This window comes from Carex rostrata, chromosome 1 (genome assembly GCF_964058835.1).
Source record: "Carex rostrata chromosome 1, lpCarRost1.2, whole genome shotgun sequence".
In the NCBI taxonomy this organism is placed as follows: domain Eukaryota; kingdom Viridiplantae; phylum Streptophyta; class Magnoliopsida; order Poales; family Cyperaceae; genus Carex; species Carex rostrata.
The window spans coordinates 7,273,382-7,291,485 of NC_135918.1; the positions used below are offsets into that span (position 1 = coordinate 7,273,382).

General features: G+C 32.8%; 1 protein-coding gene across 2 annotated transcripts in view; it reads right to left on the reverse strand.

The window, feature by feature from the left end:
- Positions 1-16,474: 16,474 nt before the first annotated feature.
- Positions 16,475-18,104, reverse strand: part of LOC144555401 (uncharacterized) — an 89,887-nt gene continuing 88,257 nt past the window's right edge. Inside the window, exons 3-5 of one of the 2 annotated variants that reach the window (XM_078303727.1) lie at positions 17,980-18,038; positions 17,258-17,826; positions 16,475-17,141 (exon numbers count right to left, since the gene is read on the reverse strand). In XM_078303727.1, the coding sequence (XP_078159853.1) occupies positions 16,644-17,141; positions 17,258-17,826; positions 17,980-18,038 (1,126 nt within the window). In that variant the 3' untranslated portion in view covers positions 16,475-16,643. Of the gene's footprint in view, positions 17,142-17,257; positions 17,827-17,979; positions 18,042-18,104 lie in introns of both variants that reach the window. The other variant, XM_078303718.1, reaches the window with a different exon arrangement.

Sequence of the window (18,104 nt, forward strand, 5' to 3'; positions counted from 1 at the left end):
TCTTTCCGTGGTTCAATATGGCTCCGCCACTGATGTCAATTGCAAAAGGGCATATATACATTAAACGGTCCAATTAAGCTGATGGAGTCATATACCTGATCTAATCTGAATTCTAGCCTCACTGTGTCTGATAAATATTTCCATGTCTTGATCAAAAGAAAGAACGAGTTTTGATGCGTACTCATAGGCCCTGTAAAAACGGGGAGCATATCCTCTACGGAGCCAATACCTGCGGAGCTGTGCAGAGCTTTTAATCTGGTACGTTCGTTTCGGATCGGACGTACCAAATCAAATCTTGCAAATTTTGAGAATATTTTCTTTTTCTTTTTCAATTCGGGCAAAATCTGATCTGATTTGTCCGGTCCGAAATGAACGGACCAGATTAAAAGCTCCGCAGGGATTGGCTCTGCAGAGGATACGCTTCCGTAAAAATGCACCTCTTCTCAGTTGCAAAGCCCAATTTTAAAACGACCCACAGAACAAGGAAGATACAAACAGCCCCAAAATCGGACCAGCGATTTTGAAATAAACTAGTAAATGGACTTTTCATCTCTTTAATTCAGAAAAATTTTAAATTGATTAAGATTTTTTTTAAATATTATTTAAGAAATTTTTAAATTGATTGGTCATGTCTTTATTTCTTTTTATTGTATATCATTTAAGAAATATTATTTGTCATTTAATATATTATTTTGTTTGAATTTTTTTTTATGAAAATATGTCAAAAATATAAAAAGATAAAAAAAAAATATATGTGTGTTGTATAAGGAATGTTATATACGTATAGATGTCATTTAAAAAATGTTATTTCTCATTTAGTCTATTTTTTATGAAAATATATCATTTTGTATGAGATTCTTTTGTTCTCTTATAATATGTTTGGGTGTACGGGCACGATTTTTGTTTAATATATTTAAGTTACATTGGGTAAATATGTGGGTTTTTATAATTATGATGGTAAATACGTAATTATAAATTTTGTAGTGGTGAAGACGTAATTTTATAATTTCTGAGTGGTATATATAAAATTCCCCCTTATTTTTATGTTTAACCAGTACATCTAAGATCATGAATTAGAAATTGTGCTTCCCTTCTACATAAACAATTGCAAAGTGAATATCAGATACTTGAGAAACTGAAAGACTATATGGAAATATATGGAAAGGTTAGATGATGGTCTCAGGTGGTAAGGTTAGATGGCACTATATGGAAATCTAGAGTAAAAGAGCACCACCGAAGGTACAGTTTTTTACATATCTCCTGTTGCAAGATCGCATTTTAACTCAAGGGGTGATGTTGAGGAGGGGGTTCTCTTGCCAATCAAGGTGTGTCATGTGTAATTCGGGTGAATTTGAGACATCAGTGCATCTTATGTACCAATGCCGTTATGCAGGAAAGGTGTGGACGGGTTTAGAACAGAAATGGGGCCTAAAATTAGCGAAAGTTGCTGATTCCATTCAGGAGTCGTGGGAGCAATCATGGTTGTACGCAAAAAATGAAGGTGGATTGAAGGAGGAGTGGGTGGTACGATGCATGGCAGTTTTTTGGATTATGTGGAAGCAAAGAAATGAGGTGATTTTCAGGGGGAAGAGAGTGCCAACTGAGGTGGTTACTGACAAGGCATGGGGGGAGGGACAATTGTGGCTGAGATGCTGTGGGGTGCGCCAAAATGGATAAGCAGTGAGATAAATAGCTGGTTTACCTTGATGCTAGTGTTTAATTGTAGTATGGCACTAGAGATGTAAAACAACTTTATGTTAATGCAAAACTGATAGCTCCTATCAGTATTTTCAAAAAAAAAAAGAGAAACTGAAAGACTTGAGAAACCGTGCTTACAGAAAATTCAAAAATTGTGCTTCCACCGGACAAAATTCAGAAATTAGTTGCTGGCTCCGATTAATATTTCTAGGTCTTCATCTAAAGATAGCACGAGTTTCGGCGCGTACCAATAGGCCCAGTAAAGTGCTTGATTCAGAGATCCAGATGGACCTAACACACCTCTTCTCAGTTCCAAAGCCCAGTATAAAGCAGTCTATTGAACAAACAAAAAACAAATAACCACAAAATCAGCCCCAGATTTGAAATAAATTCATGAGAACTAAAGACAGATGGACAAAAAGAAAAAAAAAAATCAATTTTATTAATGGAAAAATAAATATAATTTTATTCGACAACACACAGTCTTTAGTTATTTTTCTTTAGCTTTGTCGTTAATTAATAACTATGTATTTTCACAAAATTTAAGCAAAACAGAGAAGGAAAAAAAAAATGTGTGGTCACGACTGGTGACTTTATTGTCCTTCGAAAATTGCCACGAAAAACAACTGCTCACTGCTGGTCTGGCTCCAATTTATGATACCATTAGGCCCCACACACACGGCCCATTATCTGATAACAAATCATCCTTCAGTGACAGGCTGACAGCCCATTTACTCACTTCACCTCCCAGTCTCCTACCTATATTCATACAAAACACACCCACACACACAGGCTGACACTGACACACACACAGACCAACCTTATTGCACAACTACTATTGATTTTTTATCAGAACATTAAATGCCTTTTTTTTTTCTTTCGTTACTAAATATTATTGTTCTATTTATGGTAGTATATATTACACAAAAAGAAACACTTCACAAATTAAATCCTTAAGAATTATTTCATAATCTTATTTTGTATTTTAAGTCATTAAGATATTATTTAATATATATTATTTAAAGGTTCCTACTGGAATTGGGGAGCCGTGAGCTCACCTTTTCCTAAACAAAAAAGAGAAAAAAAACTTGGCGAAAAAAAAAATACTTAAATGTTTCTTTCGTGTAGTACGCATCTCTTATTAGTAATTACTATTTAGAAGTCGTATATTGTGGGCCCACATTCATGAAAGAAACAAACACATGAGTTAGGCCCAACATAGGTATGGGCTCAAATTGAATTCTATTGACAGGTGTATGAATGAATCTTGCTTTGTCCTTTGTACCAGTTTTCACAGTACTGCTCATAGTCATAGTTAGATGCACTGTGAGTAAATTTCAACTAAACACATGTTCCTATCGAGGGAAAAAAAGATTAAAAAAAATATATATAATACTAAAAGCAAACAAATATTAATTAGGCCTAGAAAAAAGGAAAGTAACTGCCCCTATCTTGGATATATACACTAGATAGCAATTGACCTATGTATGTGTTCGCTTGTGATATATCTTTTTTCTGATATCTAGGTGGCAGTGGCTCCAAAAAGAAAAATATAAAAAAGAGGTAGATCTATTCTCTAATTGCACCAGCTAAATGGCCAACTTTTGCATCTTTTGGGACACAAAAAGGTGACATGTGATGAGTCCTAGGGAGTCTCAATCTATAGCATATTGGCATTGCTTCATTGCTTGCTTGCTTGCTTGCGCACTAAAGTTGGAATTCAGACTAGTACCACATAGAAAGCAAGAAAAGGTTGCAAAGAGATAAGGTAATAATGTTAAAAACTGTGTATATATTGAATGAAGACTTTAAATAAAAGAGAGAAGAAAACAGATGCATGCACTCAAAAGTAGCCGTTGGGCATGGAGGCATCCATTCATTGAGTGGGGGGCACCTCTCCTTGAAAATTGAAATTTTATAAATAAGACCTCACCTTATTCTTTTCTTTTTCTCAAAGATCAGATTTGGTGGGTTCGGTTCGGTTCCTCTCCAATATCTATATTAAATTATTAATCTGTTTCATAAAGACGTCACCTTGAATAAATAAATGATCTATTTATCTGTGATGCATGCTGCATGCATGACTTGACATTATTTACCTTTTTAAATATTACCCATCCAACGAAAAATCAACATATTTATTTGTCTCTATTTTTTTTATGTTTGACAGATTGATAAAAGAAGTTTATTTACAAGTCTTAGATATACAAATTACAAACTCTCACACCTATACAAAGGAGTTAGTTTGATTCTCATCTCAACCTCATGTCGAGATTCTGTAATTTTTCCTTAAATGTTTATTCGTCAGTTCTCTATCTTCAGTGCCATATCGGTGATAAACCAATGCACCGCCTTCCTAAAATAGTCTCTAATTTACTGTGCATATATATATATATATATAAATTAACCGGAGAGATTGAATAGAGAGTTGGTTGGTTGATAATTGATACTTTGAGACCATCAACCTTTATTTTTTTTTCATATATGGTGCCTTTGAATATGCCAAGCCAAGGCATGTGAACACACAGCATCAATCTCTTTTTCTGATGTGTGTCAAGTGTCAACCGAGACAAATGGAACCCTAGATCACGTTAGGCGTGACTCTTTAAAGAAATTGAATTCAAATTGAATGATACGCACCACCATGACCTCAAATGCTAGTCTCCTCTTTTCCTTTCTTATATGGATGGGTCCAAATTGTACCCTTTTTTTGTCTGATTGTGACCATATTTTTATTTCTATGAGATGAATTGTTTATATTATATTTTGAATCCGACGTAATTTTAAATTTGTACAAAGTCCTCTCCTTTCCGATGCATCAAAATTCGTGCGTGTAGTTTCGAAAAACGGATTGGGAATTTTTTGAAAGTTCTAACTTTAAATTAATAAATTGACTGATTAAATTAAATGCAAATTAAAATTTTTTCTTTCTTTTTGAAAAATTGGTGCATGCGTGCACAAAAGAACGCGTTAGGTAATTGCTTGAAAATTCTTGAGATGATTATGTAACACCAATCCTCTAATTAAAGCTTACAAGCAACTTTATTCAAAGCCAATCAAAGATAAACATGACCCAAAATTAAATGACTTGAAAACAGCTTGCACTAAAGACCCTTTTTGTGTTTTTAAACAAGATATGTTCTCTGATACTTTTAAAATATGGGAGTACTATGGATGTAACTGGTGAGAATCAATTCAGATTAAATAAACGACAAGTTTGGTAAAGCAAAAGTGTCAAGGAATAACTAGTTATGTTACCTAAAAACGAGGTTGGTATTCTATTCTTTGATTAGCTAGAACTACTATAAATTTTTTTTAAGAAATTAAAAAAATTATCAAAAACAAGAAAAGTGGTAGTTTTTTTTCTCAACAAGGCCCTGTTCGGCGTGCTGATGGGAATGGGTGTGGACATAGGAAAAGTGAAAATTTGAACTGTTTTTTACTGTTTCCGTAGAAAAAAAAAATTCAGTTCTAATGCGGCTGAACAGGGCCTAAATGGATAGAGCTATATTAATGAGTCAGTTTTATTGAGAAGACTGAAGAGGACAATGGAACGGTTCCACTGATTGAATTTTTTTTGTGTTTCAGAAGAGGTGAAATATTACTCAATAAGGCTCTGTTCGGCGCAGTTGCTGTGCTCGTGGGAAGAAAAATGATTGATTTTTTTTTCTTCTCACGTGCACAGTAACAGACAGTTCAATTTGACCCATATTCCGAGTCTGTTTTCAATCCTATGTGTCTGCCGAACAGGGTTTAAAGGAAAGGAAAGGAAGCAGAGGTGAAAGGCCAGCAAACCGGACCTGACCGAGATCGTTCTCCCGCTGCAGAAGAGAAAAATCGAAGCGAAAGTGAAGGGGACCGATTTATTCACGGAATTTGCAGTTTCTAGTGGAACCGATATTTTTTTTTTTTAAATGATTCGGTATCTCTATGGATGGAAGAAAAAGGAGCAATTTATCTTGTTTTGGTAATTGATTTTTTTATTTCCAAAAATATAAAAAAAAAAATGGAATAGCTCTAATGGGGGAAGATATAGACATCCAATATCACCTAGTCTCACACAAATAAATTTGTCTTCGTAGACTTTGGAAAGTGTGGATATGCGCACCAAAGTAAATTTAATTATAAAGACAAAAGTTGTGAATACCAGAGGGGACCAATGCATATATTTTGGAGCTTATAGTAATAGTATATGTTGTTTTTAATTAAAGAGATGGCAATAAATGAAAAGGAGGAAGATACAGTCGGAATGCAACTCCCCACTACAAGCCTAGAGCATTTACTGCTGGAATAAAAATAATATTAACTGAAATTTAATAAAAAAAATTCAGCTATACATAAATAAAACAGTAGGGGACATGATAAGTGATATGTCACACCTTCATCGACTATTCATCTATTAAAATCACGTCAAGGATACTAATTTTTTAATGATAAGAGTCACCGACTTAACATTAGCCCTTGTTTACAATTTTTAATTTGGCGAAGATATATATACATTGCGTGAGGTAAAGATTCTAGAAAACAGTTCAAATAACCCATTTTTTTGTGTCTCCATCGTACTTTTATTTTTTAAAACTTTAATAGTTTCAAATTCATACCCTCATTTTTTGTGTCTACATCGTACTTTTATTTTTTAAAACTTTAATCATTTCAAATTCAAAACTTAAAAATCAAAATTAAACCGTTAGATATGATCTATATCATTTTATCTTTACACGTGTAAAAAGTTTTGACATTTCAATTTTATTTTGGTTGTCATCAAGAGCTTACGAAAAACGTACTAATTTGGATAATTTCTAGACGTTGATTTTTGAACTTATTGATTCATATAAAAATAAAATTGAAATGTGATAATTTTTTATGAGCACATAGAGAAAATAACATAGATCACATCTAACGGTTTTATTTTAACTTCTAAGTTTTAACTTCTGAGTTATTAAAATTTTAAGAAATGGAGGCATGGTGGAGGCACAAAAAATGGAGGCATTTGAACCCTCCTAATATATATATATATATATGGGATGAGCTACGCTACTCCATGAAGTAAAATGAGTTGGTGCTCTACGCTGTCATATTTTTATTTTGAAAATCCAAACGACCGATCTGAACCGTTAGATGTGATTTCCATATTGAAATGTGCTTGGAGACCAAATTTTACATTTTTTTATGATTTTTTTCCTATTTCTAAGCATTTTTTAAAATTGCTGATCCGATGGTCCATAAAATTTTACTTTTTTTACTGTTCACAACAAAACAGAAAATTTGAAAAATACTAAATAAATAGTAAACAAATTTCAAAAAAAATGTAAAATTTGGTTTGCAAGCACATTTCAATATGGAGATCACATCTAACGATTCAGATCGGTCGTTTGAATTTTCAAAATGAAAATATGTCGTGGAGTACAAACGCGTTTTACTCAACAGAGTAGCGTAGCCCATCCCATATATATATATATATATATATATATATATATATATTATAGATTTTAACTAAAAATAATTGTTGTATATAATGCTCTCATGAGAAACGAATAAAATAAAATTGTCAGGTAAAAAGACAATCTTTATCTTGTAATTAATTAACAATTGATATCTGATCAAACAACCATCACGAATTAAATTTTAACTTAAACGTCCACATATTGTATTATTGTATATAAGATATATATAGGCAGCAGCTAATTTGCTGCCGGCAGCATTTCTGTCCAAGGTGCTGCCGGCCTTTTTTTTTTTTTTTTGATGTCCAAACAACAAATCCAAACAATTAGATGTTTAATCTATATTATAATCTATTTGGAGACCAAATTTTACATTTTTTAGAATTTTTTTACTATTTATTAAGCTAATTTGAAAACCGCTGTTTTCAATGCTGCAGAAATTGACTGAAAACAGTGTGGTGTAAATAATATTAAATGTTTGACTGTATATCAAAATATTTTAAAATTCACAAAAAAATAGTGTGGTGTAAATAATATTATTTTCAAGCAATTATGTAGCATTCCCAAAATAAAAACAACTATTTTACTGTAGAAAATTAATCAATAGCCTTGTGCAGACGAATCGGATAGTGGTAAAATCATATTCGTATCGATTTTTAGTTTTCGGATACAGATACGGATCAAATATTACACGGATACATATCGGATATTGAATATTTGTAGATATATACATAAATATCTTTATAATTTATGGTAAACTATATGATATATATTTATTATTCAGATATGCATAATTAAAATTCAAAATTATATCCGTATGTGTATTCACACGGATATTCAAATATCGATATCTAATTTTCGAATACGGATACAGATACAGTCGGATAATATCCGACCCATTTGCACCCCTGCTCCCTAGCCTTTATGCTAGCACTTCCTTCCTGGAATTATAAGAGCTATCAGTGGAGCAGAAACATTAAATAAATATTCATAAATTATAGCCCCTATTCCCTATGTTACCATATATAGCGTAATGAAATAAAACAGGCTAGGCTAGGTAACATTGTTCAAGCAAGTATAATTAATAGACATTACGTATTATACTGTCGTCATTGTAAAGTAGATACATAAAAATAGGTATCTATATACCACTAGCTAGGCTGTGTACCTCTCTTTTTTATCTGATTTGGTGGTCCCATGTTCCAGCACGACTCCCAATTGTCCCACAACCCATAGAATTGCATAATTGCATATCTTTCGGCCGAATATTGATTCAATTCACCCATTTTTCAAGCATATTCCGTCTCCAATTGCATTTGTTTTTGTTAATTGTTGCAATATATTTAAGTCGGATACACTCACGTGTGAAAAATAAGAAGAACCTTTTATATTTCTTTTCCAGAAAAATAAGACGAAATTTTTTATATTTCTATCTTGTTAAATGTATTTTTTTTTTTTTTTTTTAAAACTTGGTAGTAGCTACCAAGGTTCGTGAAGGGGAATCGAACTCTCGACCTTTGGGTATTTTTTTTTATGACTAGATATAAATATTTGCTGGCCTCTTTATTATGGATTCAAATCCAGTGCAATATCTGACTGCGTAAAAGGAGATTTGAGTCGTTTGTTTTAATCTAACGTGAATTTTAAGACAGATTTCTATATTATGAAAGGTGTCGAATTAATTTTGACTCGGCACGTAGTGTGCCATAGAATAATACTCTCCCTTATTACTGCACCTAGATCCGTACTTGGCGTATTTCAATTTTTGTATCTTTCTACCACCTACCCGTGTTCTCAGTCTTGTCGTATATGTCATTACATGCATCATTAATATTTGTAATGATAATGTTTTTCTTACTAGACCATTTTTATACGAATTACTACATAAATTTATTTGACATTCTCTTATTTTATTATGTTTATTGTGAAGATTTCTTAGTTTAGAGTTGTTTGAGTTCTAGTTCGATATATTTATACGTAATTTGTATTTTACATGCTTTTCAAGAAATTAAGAGAGTTTCAATCTCAAAAACACTAAACCTTTCACTTTTCACTAAAAAATGTTAAGTCTAAGTATATCAATATAAATTATCTGATAAAAATATCTATAAATACATGAATATATAATTTTAATTACTAGGCAATTTATGTATAAACAACTGGATACAAATTACAATACATAATTACAAATAAGACAGTACGATGAGGCATGGGTGTTGAAAACTCTTTTCATTTTTTTTGTAAATTTTTTAAAATCTTGTATTTTCTAACTGCATAAATATGTCACTTGAGTTTACTCTTCTGTTTTTTAAGTTTTCATTCAGAAAAAAAATAGTAAACAAAAACAATAGTTTTACAAGGATGCAGCCAGCATGTCATTCTTTTAGCAAGAATCGAGGGACGCCTAATTATCTTTATTAATTTAATTTTTGTTATCATGTGTATTAAAATTTAATTACTTTTTAAAAGTTTTTGATTGAGTTCATCCCCTCATAAAAATGTTACATGTGTGTCCGTAGTCTAGTGGTTAGAATTTTTTTTGTACTTGTGCAGACTTAAGTTGAAATTCCAATCATCACATGTTCATATTATACATATAGATTTCAGCCCTCTCAATTTAATTTTTTCACTTCCACCCTATTTATTCGAACATTATTTATAAGATTAAAATCGGAAAACATTTAGATAAACAAAAACCCCTCGCATGTTTGTTATAAATGCATCAAATTTGGGGTCTTGGAAGCATTTCCTCGGATCCTGCAAATTAATGCGCAACCATAGTCTTCCTGCCTATCATCTTGGATGCACTAAACAGAGACTATGTTATCTTTCTCAAAAAGCAAAAACAAAGACAAATAATAAGACAATATATACTATCCACGATGGATTAATGGGATGTCCATAAACCTAACCATCAATGATTCAAATGTATAATATAAAAGAAGAAGAATTACTGAATTTTTACTAGATTAAAATCAAATGTTTGAATAAAAACTATTGAAGGCAAAGGATATTTGACATCGAATCTACTTATATCCACAGTCACAATTGAATAATTCGGGTTCAGTTTGGCGGTGTCAAAGTTTCATGATTTGAAATTATCTAGATCAAAGATTCCAATCTCATCAGGGAGCAAAAAAAACTATTTTGGGAAAAATTCAGGAATAGTTCGTATAATTCGGAAAAAATTCGCAAATTATTTGCGATTAATTTGGTTAAAATTCGGTCAACCGAATAATTGACTTTTGGTTCGCCATCACCAGAATAACGAATAATTAGCGAATCTTATAGCTATTATATCACATTAGCCACATGTAGTAATATTGAACTTGTGTCACAAACGATCCAAATCTCAACTATAATGTTATTTAGGGTCTTATGAATTTTGGTGACATTATTATTATTATTTATTTATTAGTTGTGGCCCTTGTGGGAGATTGAGTTGTGATAATGGCGGCATGGCAAAGGTTATTATTAGTAGTTCCATCCACCATGCAACCCTCTCTTTATATCCATGTCGCTTTGTTTTTTGAGTCATAAAAATAATGGGTCTGACAGGATCTCCAACCCAACCGAAAAAGCCATAAATTAAAATCTGGAAAAGAGTAAAAGTGGGTCAGATTCAGACTCAGACGGTGTTAATAGCTTATGTGTGACCTGTGATGGCTGTACTCTTGACCTGATTTGTACGGTCCTAGTTTATGGGTCCCAGCCCGCTCACTCCCTCCGAAAATTTAATTAAAATTATATAAATAATTAGATGAGTTACCTGAGAATTTAAATCTCATAGATAAAACCGAATCATTGATCCGGCTCTGTAAAGTTTGATTTTTTACAGTAGCATGCACATGATTATTTTCTTTATAAATAAAATAGAATTGAAGGGATTTTTCATAGTAGAACATGGAAGGTCTAATAGTATAATAAAAAAGAAATCAATTCAATAATTCAGTTTTGAAACTCAATCAATAATTCAGCTCTGTTACATCTAATTTGTTATTGTAGGACATAATTCGTTCCTGTATAAATAAAATTGAACAAGAACTTTTTATAGTACAACACATGGGGTGTAGCAGTATATCAAATAAACTGAATTAATGATTTGATTCTTTTGCGGTCAAAAGGAACCTAATTAGGGCTTGTTCGGCCGTTTATTGTGCGCGTGGGAAAAAAAAAACCACTCAAACTTCGCAAATATCAGCCCATGCGCACAGTATTTCAGCCATTCAAAAATTTTCATTCCCGTTCCCTTTAGAGTACGGCCGAACATGTCCTTACTAATTTGTTTTTTTTTTCTATGGGATTGAAATATCATCCCTATTCATCCATTGCTTAACATTATTTTTAATTAATTTCTATGAGTAAATAATTCTGTTCACGCTGTGGCTCTGTGCCCACATCTTTCCTGGAAAAAACTCAAGTTGTTGCAACAGTAGGCACTGCACCTCTGGCCCTCTGCTCTGCCATTGGCAACCATGTGAGGTGCCAACTCCATGTTGTTCAGAAATGACAAAGTAGTGTTGAATAGAGAAATATATATATATATATATAAAAAATTAGCAACCATTCATGCTTTAATGCTTACCTTCTTAACTACACTTCCACTTCTTCGTAATGTGCACGACATATGAATATGATGTTGATATATGATATTTCTTTATCAATTCAAGTATCATGACATGTTACTTGCTCTCTCAGCACTTGTTTGAGGGATCAGTTTACCTATACCTTAATAGCATCATGACCCCTTTTGCATTTTTCTTTTTTTGCTTTTTATAACGAGCCAGTTGCCCACAAAAAAGCAATAGAAGTTTGTTTTTTTTGTTGATCATTTTATTCGAATAAAAATATGACGGAGTGCAACAAAGCGCATGAAGAACTAATAATATCAATAAAATTATACTGACAAAAATGTCTTGTCATGCCAAGTTGTACTAAAAGAAAAACAGTATAATATTATAATTATTCTGACTAGAAATATAATAAAACCTATGTATGTCATGCTAATTTGAAAATTTAATTAACAAATACTTTAACAGTGATGTAGTTTAGAGAGTTAACTGCTATGAGGCCAAACAAGTTTCAAAATCATAATTTAATTTGATTTAACGTCTGCCCTCCATCCGAAATATAATTAATCAAGAATCTGAATGGTTTGGTACACATCATATTTTCCTTAATTATGATCACATCTTCGTCATCGACATCATCATTGCGATTATTATCGTTGTTGTTATTGTTAATCTTTTAATGTAGTTGTTGTTGTCGTTGTAGAAGAAATAATTGAACAAGTATTAACAATAGAAAAAGCAAAAATATTAATTAAACATAAAATAGATAACAATATTATTAATAAAAGGTAAAATATTAAATAGTACTTATGATATAGCAATAGTATCGGTACTTCGGTAGTAGAGATAATAAGAGTAGAAACAATAAGGAGTACGATGAGGACGAAAAAGTAACAGTAACAATTACAATAAGAACAACAACAATATAATTAAGCGGCAGACTTAGTGTAGTGATATGAATTCTCATTTCTCTGTGGAGAGATGCATGTTTAATTTTCAAAAATAATATTTAAAAAAGATTAGAGTGTATCGGAACTCTTTAATCACAAAAAGCAAGAACAATGACAACCGTACATTCATTGCAATCGTCGTAATTACACGGCTGACAAACCTCAAAATAGATATTTAAAGAAAATATTTGAAATCAGGCTCGAGAATTTTTTTAAAAAGCAAACAAAATTTAGAGATGTCTGGTTGGGTTTATGGATTCACCGTGTACTAAAAATTTATGTAGAATTATTATTTGTAGATCATAGAAATAGTGGAGATGTCTGGTTGGGTTTATGGATTGACCGTGTAACGTTAAATGTAGATCATATAAATAGTGGAGATCACCTTTTAAAATAGTCGAATTTAAGTAAAAATTTGCAACTTGATTGGGTCGTAATCAATATTATTAAGTTACTGAATTGTTATTGGATCCCAACTTATAATTATATATATTTTTATTACTTTTATTATTATTAAGTTCCGATTTATTTAAAATGATAACAATAACAAAAGGTAAAAATGATAAAATTGACCACAACAAATCAGTTATAATTTTTTTGTTAAGTATGTCACTTATCTCACTATTTATTTACATCAGACTTAATTTAGCAGACTGTGAACAATAGCTCATGTTTAACAAACTATGTTAAGGGAAGTTTTTTGATACTTAAGTATGTAGAATATTTTAGGAAGAAGTTATTTATAAGTTTTTCGTTTTAGAGATTTTATGTTGTTATAAATAAATTATTTGTATACTATATAATACGAAGTCAAAAAATATAATTAAGATTACTCGTAAAATTTTGTCTCTTGTTTTTAGTTTTTTCTTAGAAACCTAACAATTTTGATATAAATTGTGAGTCCAACTGAAGATCAAGGTTAGCTAATGACTTGGCCTCTCTCTTGGCACCGAGATTTTTATTTTTACCCAAAAAATAAATAATTTTATTATAAATAACCACGTTTTTCGAAAAATTATATTTATGCCCAAACCGCATATATTCCTGGCGGGCCGAATTTTTAATTCGGACCGCATATATTCTAGGCGGTCCGAATCGAAAATATATATATATATATTATTTTCTTTTCTTTTCTTTTCTTAAGGCTATAACTAAAATGCAAGTTATCAATAGTTATGCCAATACACCAATTATTAAGGTTAGGAACTTTAAACTTCAAAGTACACTAGTGGAGAACTTGAAATTAGTGTCGGCTGTTTATGGGTATTAGTGTCAGACATTAGGCGACACTAATCGAGCTGATACTAATACTTTGTAAATAGCCGACACTAAAAGTAAGGCATTAGTGTCGGCTGTTTAGTAAATGACCGACACTAATACTAACTTTTAGTGTCGGCTCTTTATTAAAAAGCCGACACTAATACTTATTAGTGTCGGCTTTTTAATAAATAGCCGACACTAATGTTTTTTTTTTTTTAAATAAATTTCAAAAATTCACTATAAATCATAGAAAATTCTAAAAATGAAAATTTTTGTTCTGGAATGCTCATATATTTTTGCTTAACTATATATAAAACAAAGATATCAAATAATTCATCATAATTTACAAATAACACTCACTAAATAAAATATCATCCAAATTGCTCTTTTATTGTTATCATACAAACCCTAAAACAGAAAATACATACATAAAAGATACATAAAAGACCCTAAAAACTCTAAAATTATAAAGACTATACCAAAAGTCCATGAAGAAAGGCTCGGATCGCGAATCTGAGCCCGAAAAAACCCTAAAAACTCTGAAATTGTAAAGAAAATTCGAAAAATCTATATCCGACGGTCGGATCGGGCTAGAAAATAAGTTAGCTTGGATTTGGGGTTGTGGAGCTCATGTCAAAATTTCGGCCCGATCCGACGGACGGATCAAAAGTTACGCCCCTTTTCGTGAAGCATGCGCAGAAGAAGCGGCTGAGAAGATCAGATCGGAGAGAAGCGCTTTTCGCGAAGCATGCGCAGAAGAAACTTATCAAAATCATATTTTTATATAAATAATAAAATTTTTAAGCTAATTGTAGCACTGCCAAGTTTCATGCAGAATCTCCGAACAGAATGGGAGATATAAACTCGCAAAAATAGCACCAACCGATGAATGTTTCATCCGGGGTCCAACTTTGCATCTCTGGTTTCCTTAGCAAAACATCTCCAAAAATCATGAAAATTTACCGACATACAGTCTCGACATCCTATAACAGTACTGCCAAGTTTCATGCAGAATATCCGAACAGAACGGGAGATATAAGCTCGCAAAAATAGCCCCAACCGATGAATGTTTCATCCGGGGTCCAACTTTGCATCTCTGGTTTCCTTAGCAAAACATCTCCAAAAATCATGAAAATTTACCGACATACAGTCTCGACATCCTAGAACAACACTGCCAAGTTTCATCCTAGAACACCCTAATTATTCGTGATAAATTAAACGCGTTTTATTTAACTAACTAACCTATTATAATTACCTATCTACTTCGAAGTTTAAAGTTCCTAACCTTAATAATTGGTGTATTGGCATAACTATTGATAACTTGCATTTTAGTTATAGTGCTTAAGGAAGAAAATAAAAGAAAAAAAAAAAAAAAAAATTTCGATTCGGACCGCCTAGAATATATGCGGTCCGAATTAAAAATTCGGCCCGCCAAGAATATATGCGGTTTGGGCATAAATATAATTTTTCGAAAAAAGTGGTTATTTATAATAAAATTATTTATTTTTTGGGTAAAAATAAAAATCTCGGCTCTTGGCATAGCAAAGTGACTCCTCGTTTTCTCTATTTTCCATTTATATATTATATTTTTCATTTGGTCATATCAGTACCCTCTAAGGTAGTTTTTAGTGTGTGTGTGTGTGTGTGTATTGTGAATTTCCATGGATATTCTCTATTACAATATATTTTCGATGAGTGTTGAAGTAATTAATGTACACAAATTGAGGCAACTACAAACACTTGTTTTAAATAAACATAGATTCATATGTGTGTATTTTGCAATACGTCAGTAGATATTCATGGTAATCAAAATAGCTTCTTTTTTCAAAAGCTAAACAGAATTCTCATTTACATTTTTACAAGCAGATGGAAGGAGCTCTTAATAAGTAAATATAAAATCAATAGATCCAATCACAATAAAATGCATACGAAATTATACTAATCGTCCCCTGAACTTAAGGAACCGTTTGCGCACATGCTAGCCGTACAAACTGTGAATATTCAATTTTATTTAGCTCATGTAATGCAATAAATTAATTCCACAAAAAATTGTTGATCACAACTTGCTGCAGAATTTACAACAGAAATAACGCAACAGAAGATCTTGTAACTGTACTTACTACTCGTTAAAAAAGGAGAGAAAATAGCTGCCATGCATTAAATGCTAAGAAACCGTACTAATCACGCTAATTGCAGTTTACTAAAAACCACAGAATTCCAATGTACAACGACTACACGAGGAAGGTCGTGGCCACTGACCCACTGGTCAGGTTTCCAACTCAATCCACGTTACTAAAATAGAAACCCTCAAGACAAAGTAAAAAGGAAAAAAATAAAATATGAATCCATTTAAAGATTTAAACTTTAGAATAGATCTGAAACGTAGCGCGCGTCAAACACTCAAAACTAAACATAACTAGGAAACAGAGAGCGCTATAATTGCTGTTTCTGCTGCATCTCTCAACGTGCCTCCAGTTAACATCTATTACTTATTCAAATAAATGATGAATCTTGGAAATAAAATATTTGCCATTAGATTAGACAATTGCTCATGAAATGAGATAAACTAACTGCCGTTTATACAAAAAAAATATAACCAAATGGAAGATAAAATAAAACTTCCGATAACAAAAAATGAATTCAGTAAGTAAACGAAAAAATATTAAAAGGAAGTTAGCTGAACAACAACACATTCATCAAAAGTTATCAAACTATTTTCTCAATCATGTAAACAGCACCGGTATTGACGACAGTTTCGGTTCGTTACATACTGGACACACCGTAACAGTCGCATCACACGCATCACATAAGCACAGATGCCGGCATGGAAAAACTAATCTGGTTGTATCCTTCCGGCACAATCGACACGCAAATGGACCTACTTGTGAATCATCCCGACATGTCGACTGGACCTCATCAGTATCGCCCATTCCCTCTTCTAACACATTCTTGTCATATCCATTTTTGAGAGCATGTTCCATTTTGGTGTGCAACTTGCTTACAATCGACTCGTTGTTTCTGGCAATGCTGATCCATTTCTGGTTCTCGGCACTTAATTGACTGAGTCTTAGTTCCAGTTCAGCATTTCGCCGTGTTGACATCTCGAGTTCTGCTTCTTTTTGTACCAGCCACTGCATTGCGGGACCCTTCACAACCTCTGACATGATGGCCTGCTGGAACGCCTTACTCTCTTCTTCAATAGCAAATAGCATCTTCTTCACCTATTTTTCACCATCACAAAAATCCGTAAATGAAATCATCACCAGAAAAACAAATTTTTTGATTTTATAAACATAATTATGAGCATTTTTATGTTGTGAAGGATTAATCAACATACCTCAAGTTGAAAGATCTTGCTAGTATCAGCAGTATGTTGCTGTAAAATGGATGCAATTTCGTGGTCAATAGCAGTCAACCCAGAACCCGGTAAAGTCGGCCTTCCACTGGTAGAGGGTGAACACATACCCGCCAATCGGGTCTGGTTCACACTCGGAGCTCCGTTTACCACTCCTCGCAATGTAGAAAATCCAGTATTCATCTGAGGAACCCCTATGCTGGTATTTCCACAAACAGGTAACGGGCGCAAGAAGGTCGAAGCGCCGGGCATGGAATTAAACCCAGAATCCATCAAACGGGGTTGCTTAACAGGCCTCTGCGCGTAAGAGCCGATTATCTGAACTGGGTTCACCGGTGTTTGCTTAGGCGGGGGCCCTCCAGCTAGTTGCACGTCGGAAGAGAAGGTAGGTGGATATTGAAAAGCCATGAATGGATAGTTATCACGACCTCTTTTCTTGACTAAATTGGCAGAAGCGTTGTATGTAAGTTCGCTAATTTGTGGCGCTTCTTCTCCCGAAAACTTCTTCATGTTATTCATGTTGTTGTTGTTGTTGTTGATGTTATTGTAACCTGAAACAAGAGGAAGTAGAGAGGAAACAGAAATCAGTTCCCGCATTTTCTCCCGTCTTGCTTTAAGCTCGTTTCCAGGGAAAAACTATTTATAAAAGAAATAAATTGGAAAGAAGAAAAAGAAGAAAAAGAAGAAAGATATGAGAGGCTAACCGAGAAAAGCGGTGCACGCGGGAAGCTCCTCGATTTGGTTTGTTCGCGCAACTACACCTCTGCTTTTCGAGATAAAATAGAAAAACAGAGAATCAAGACGAATGCTTTACTAAAGAAAGTAGGTT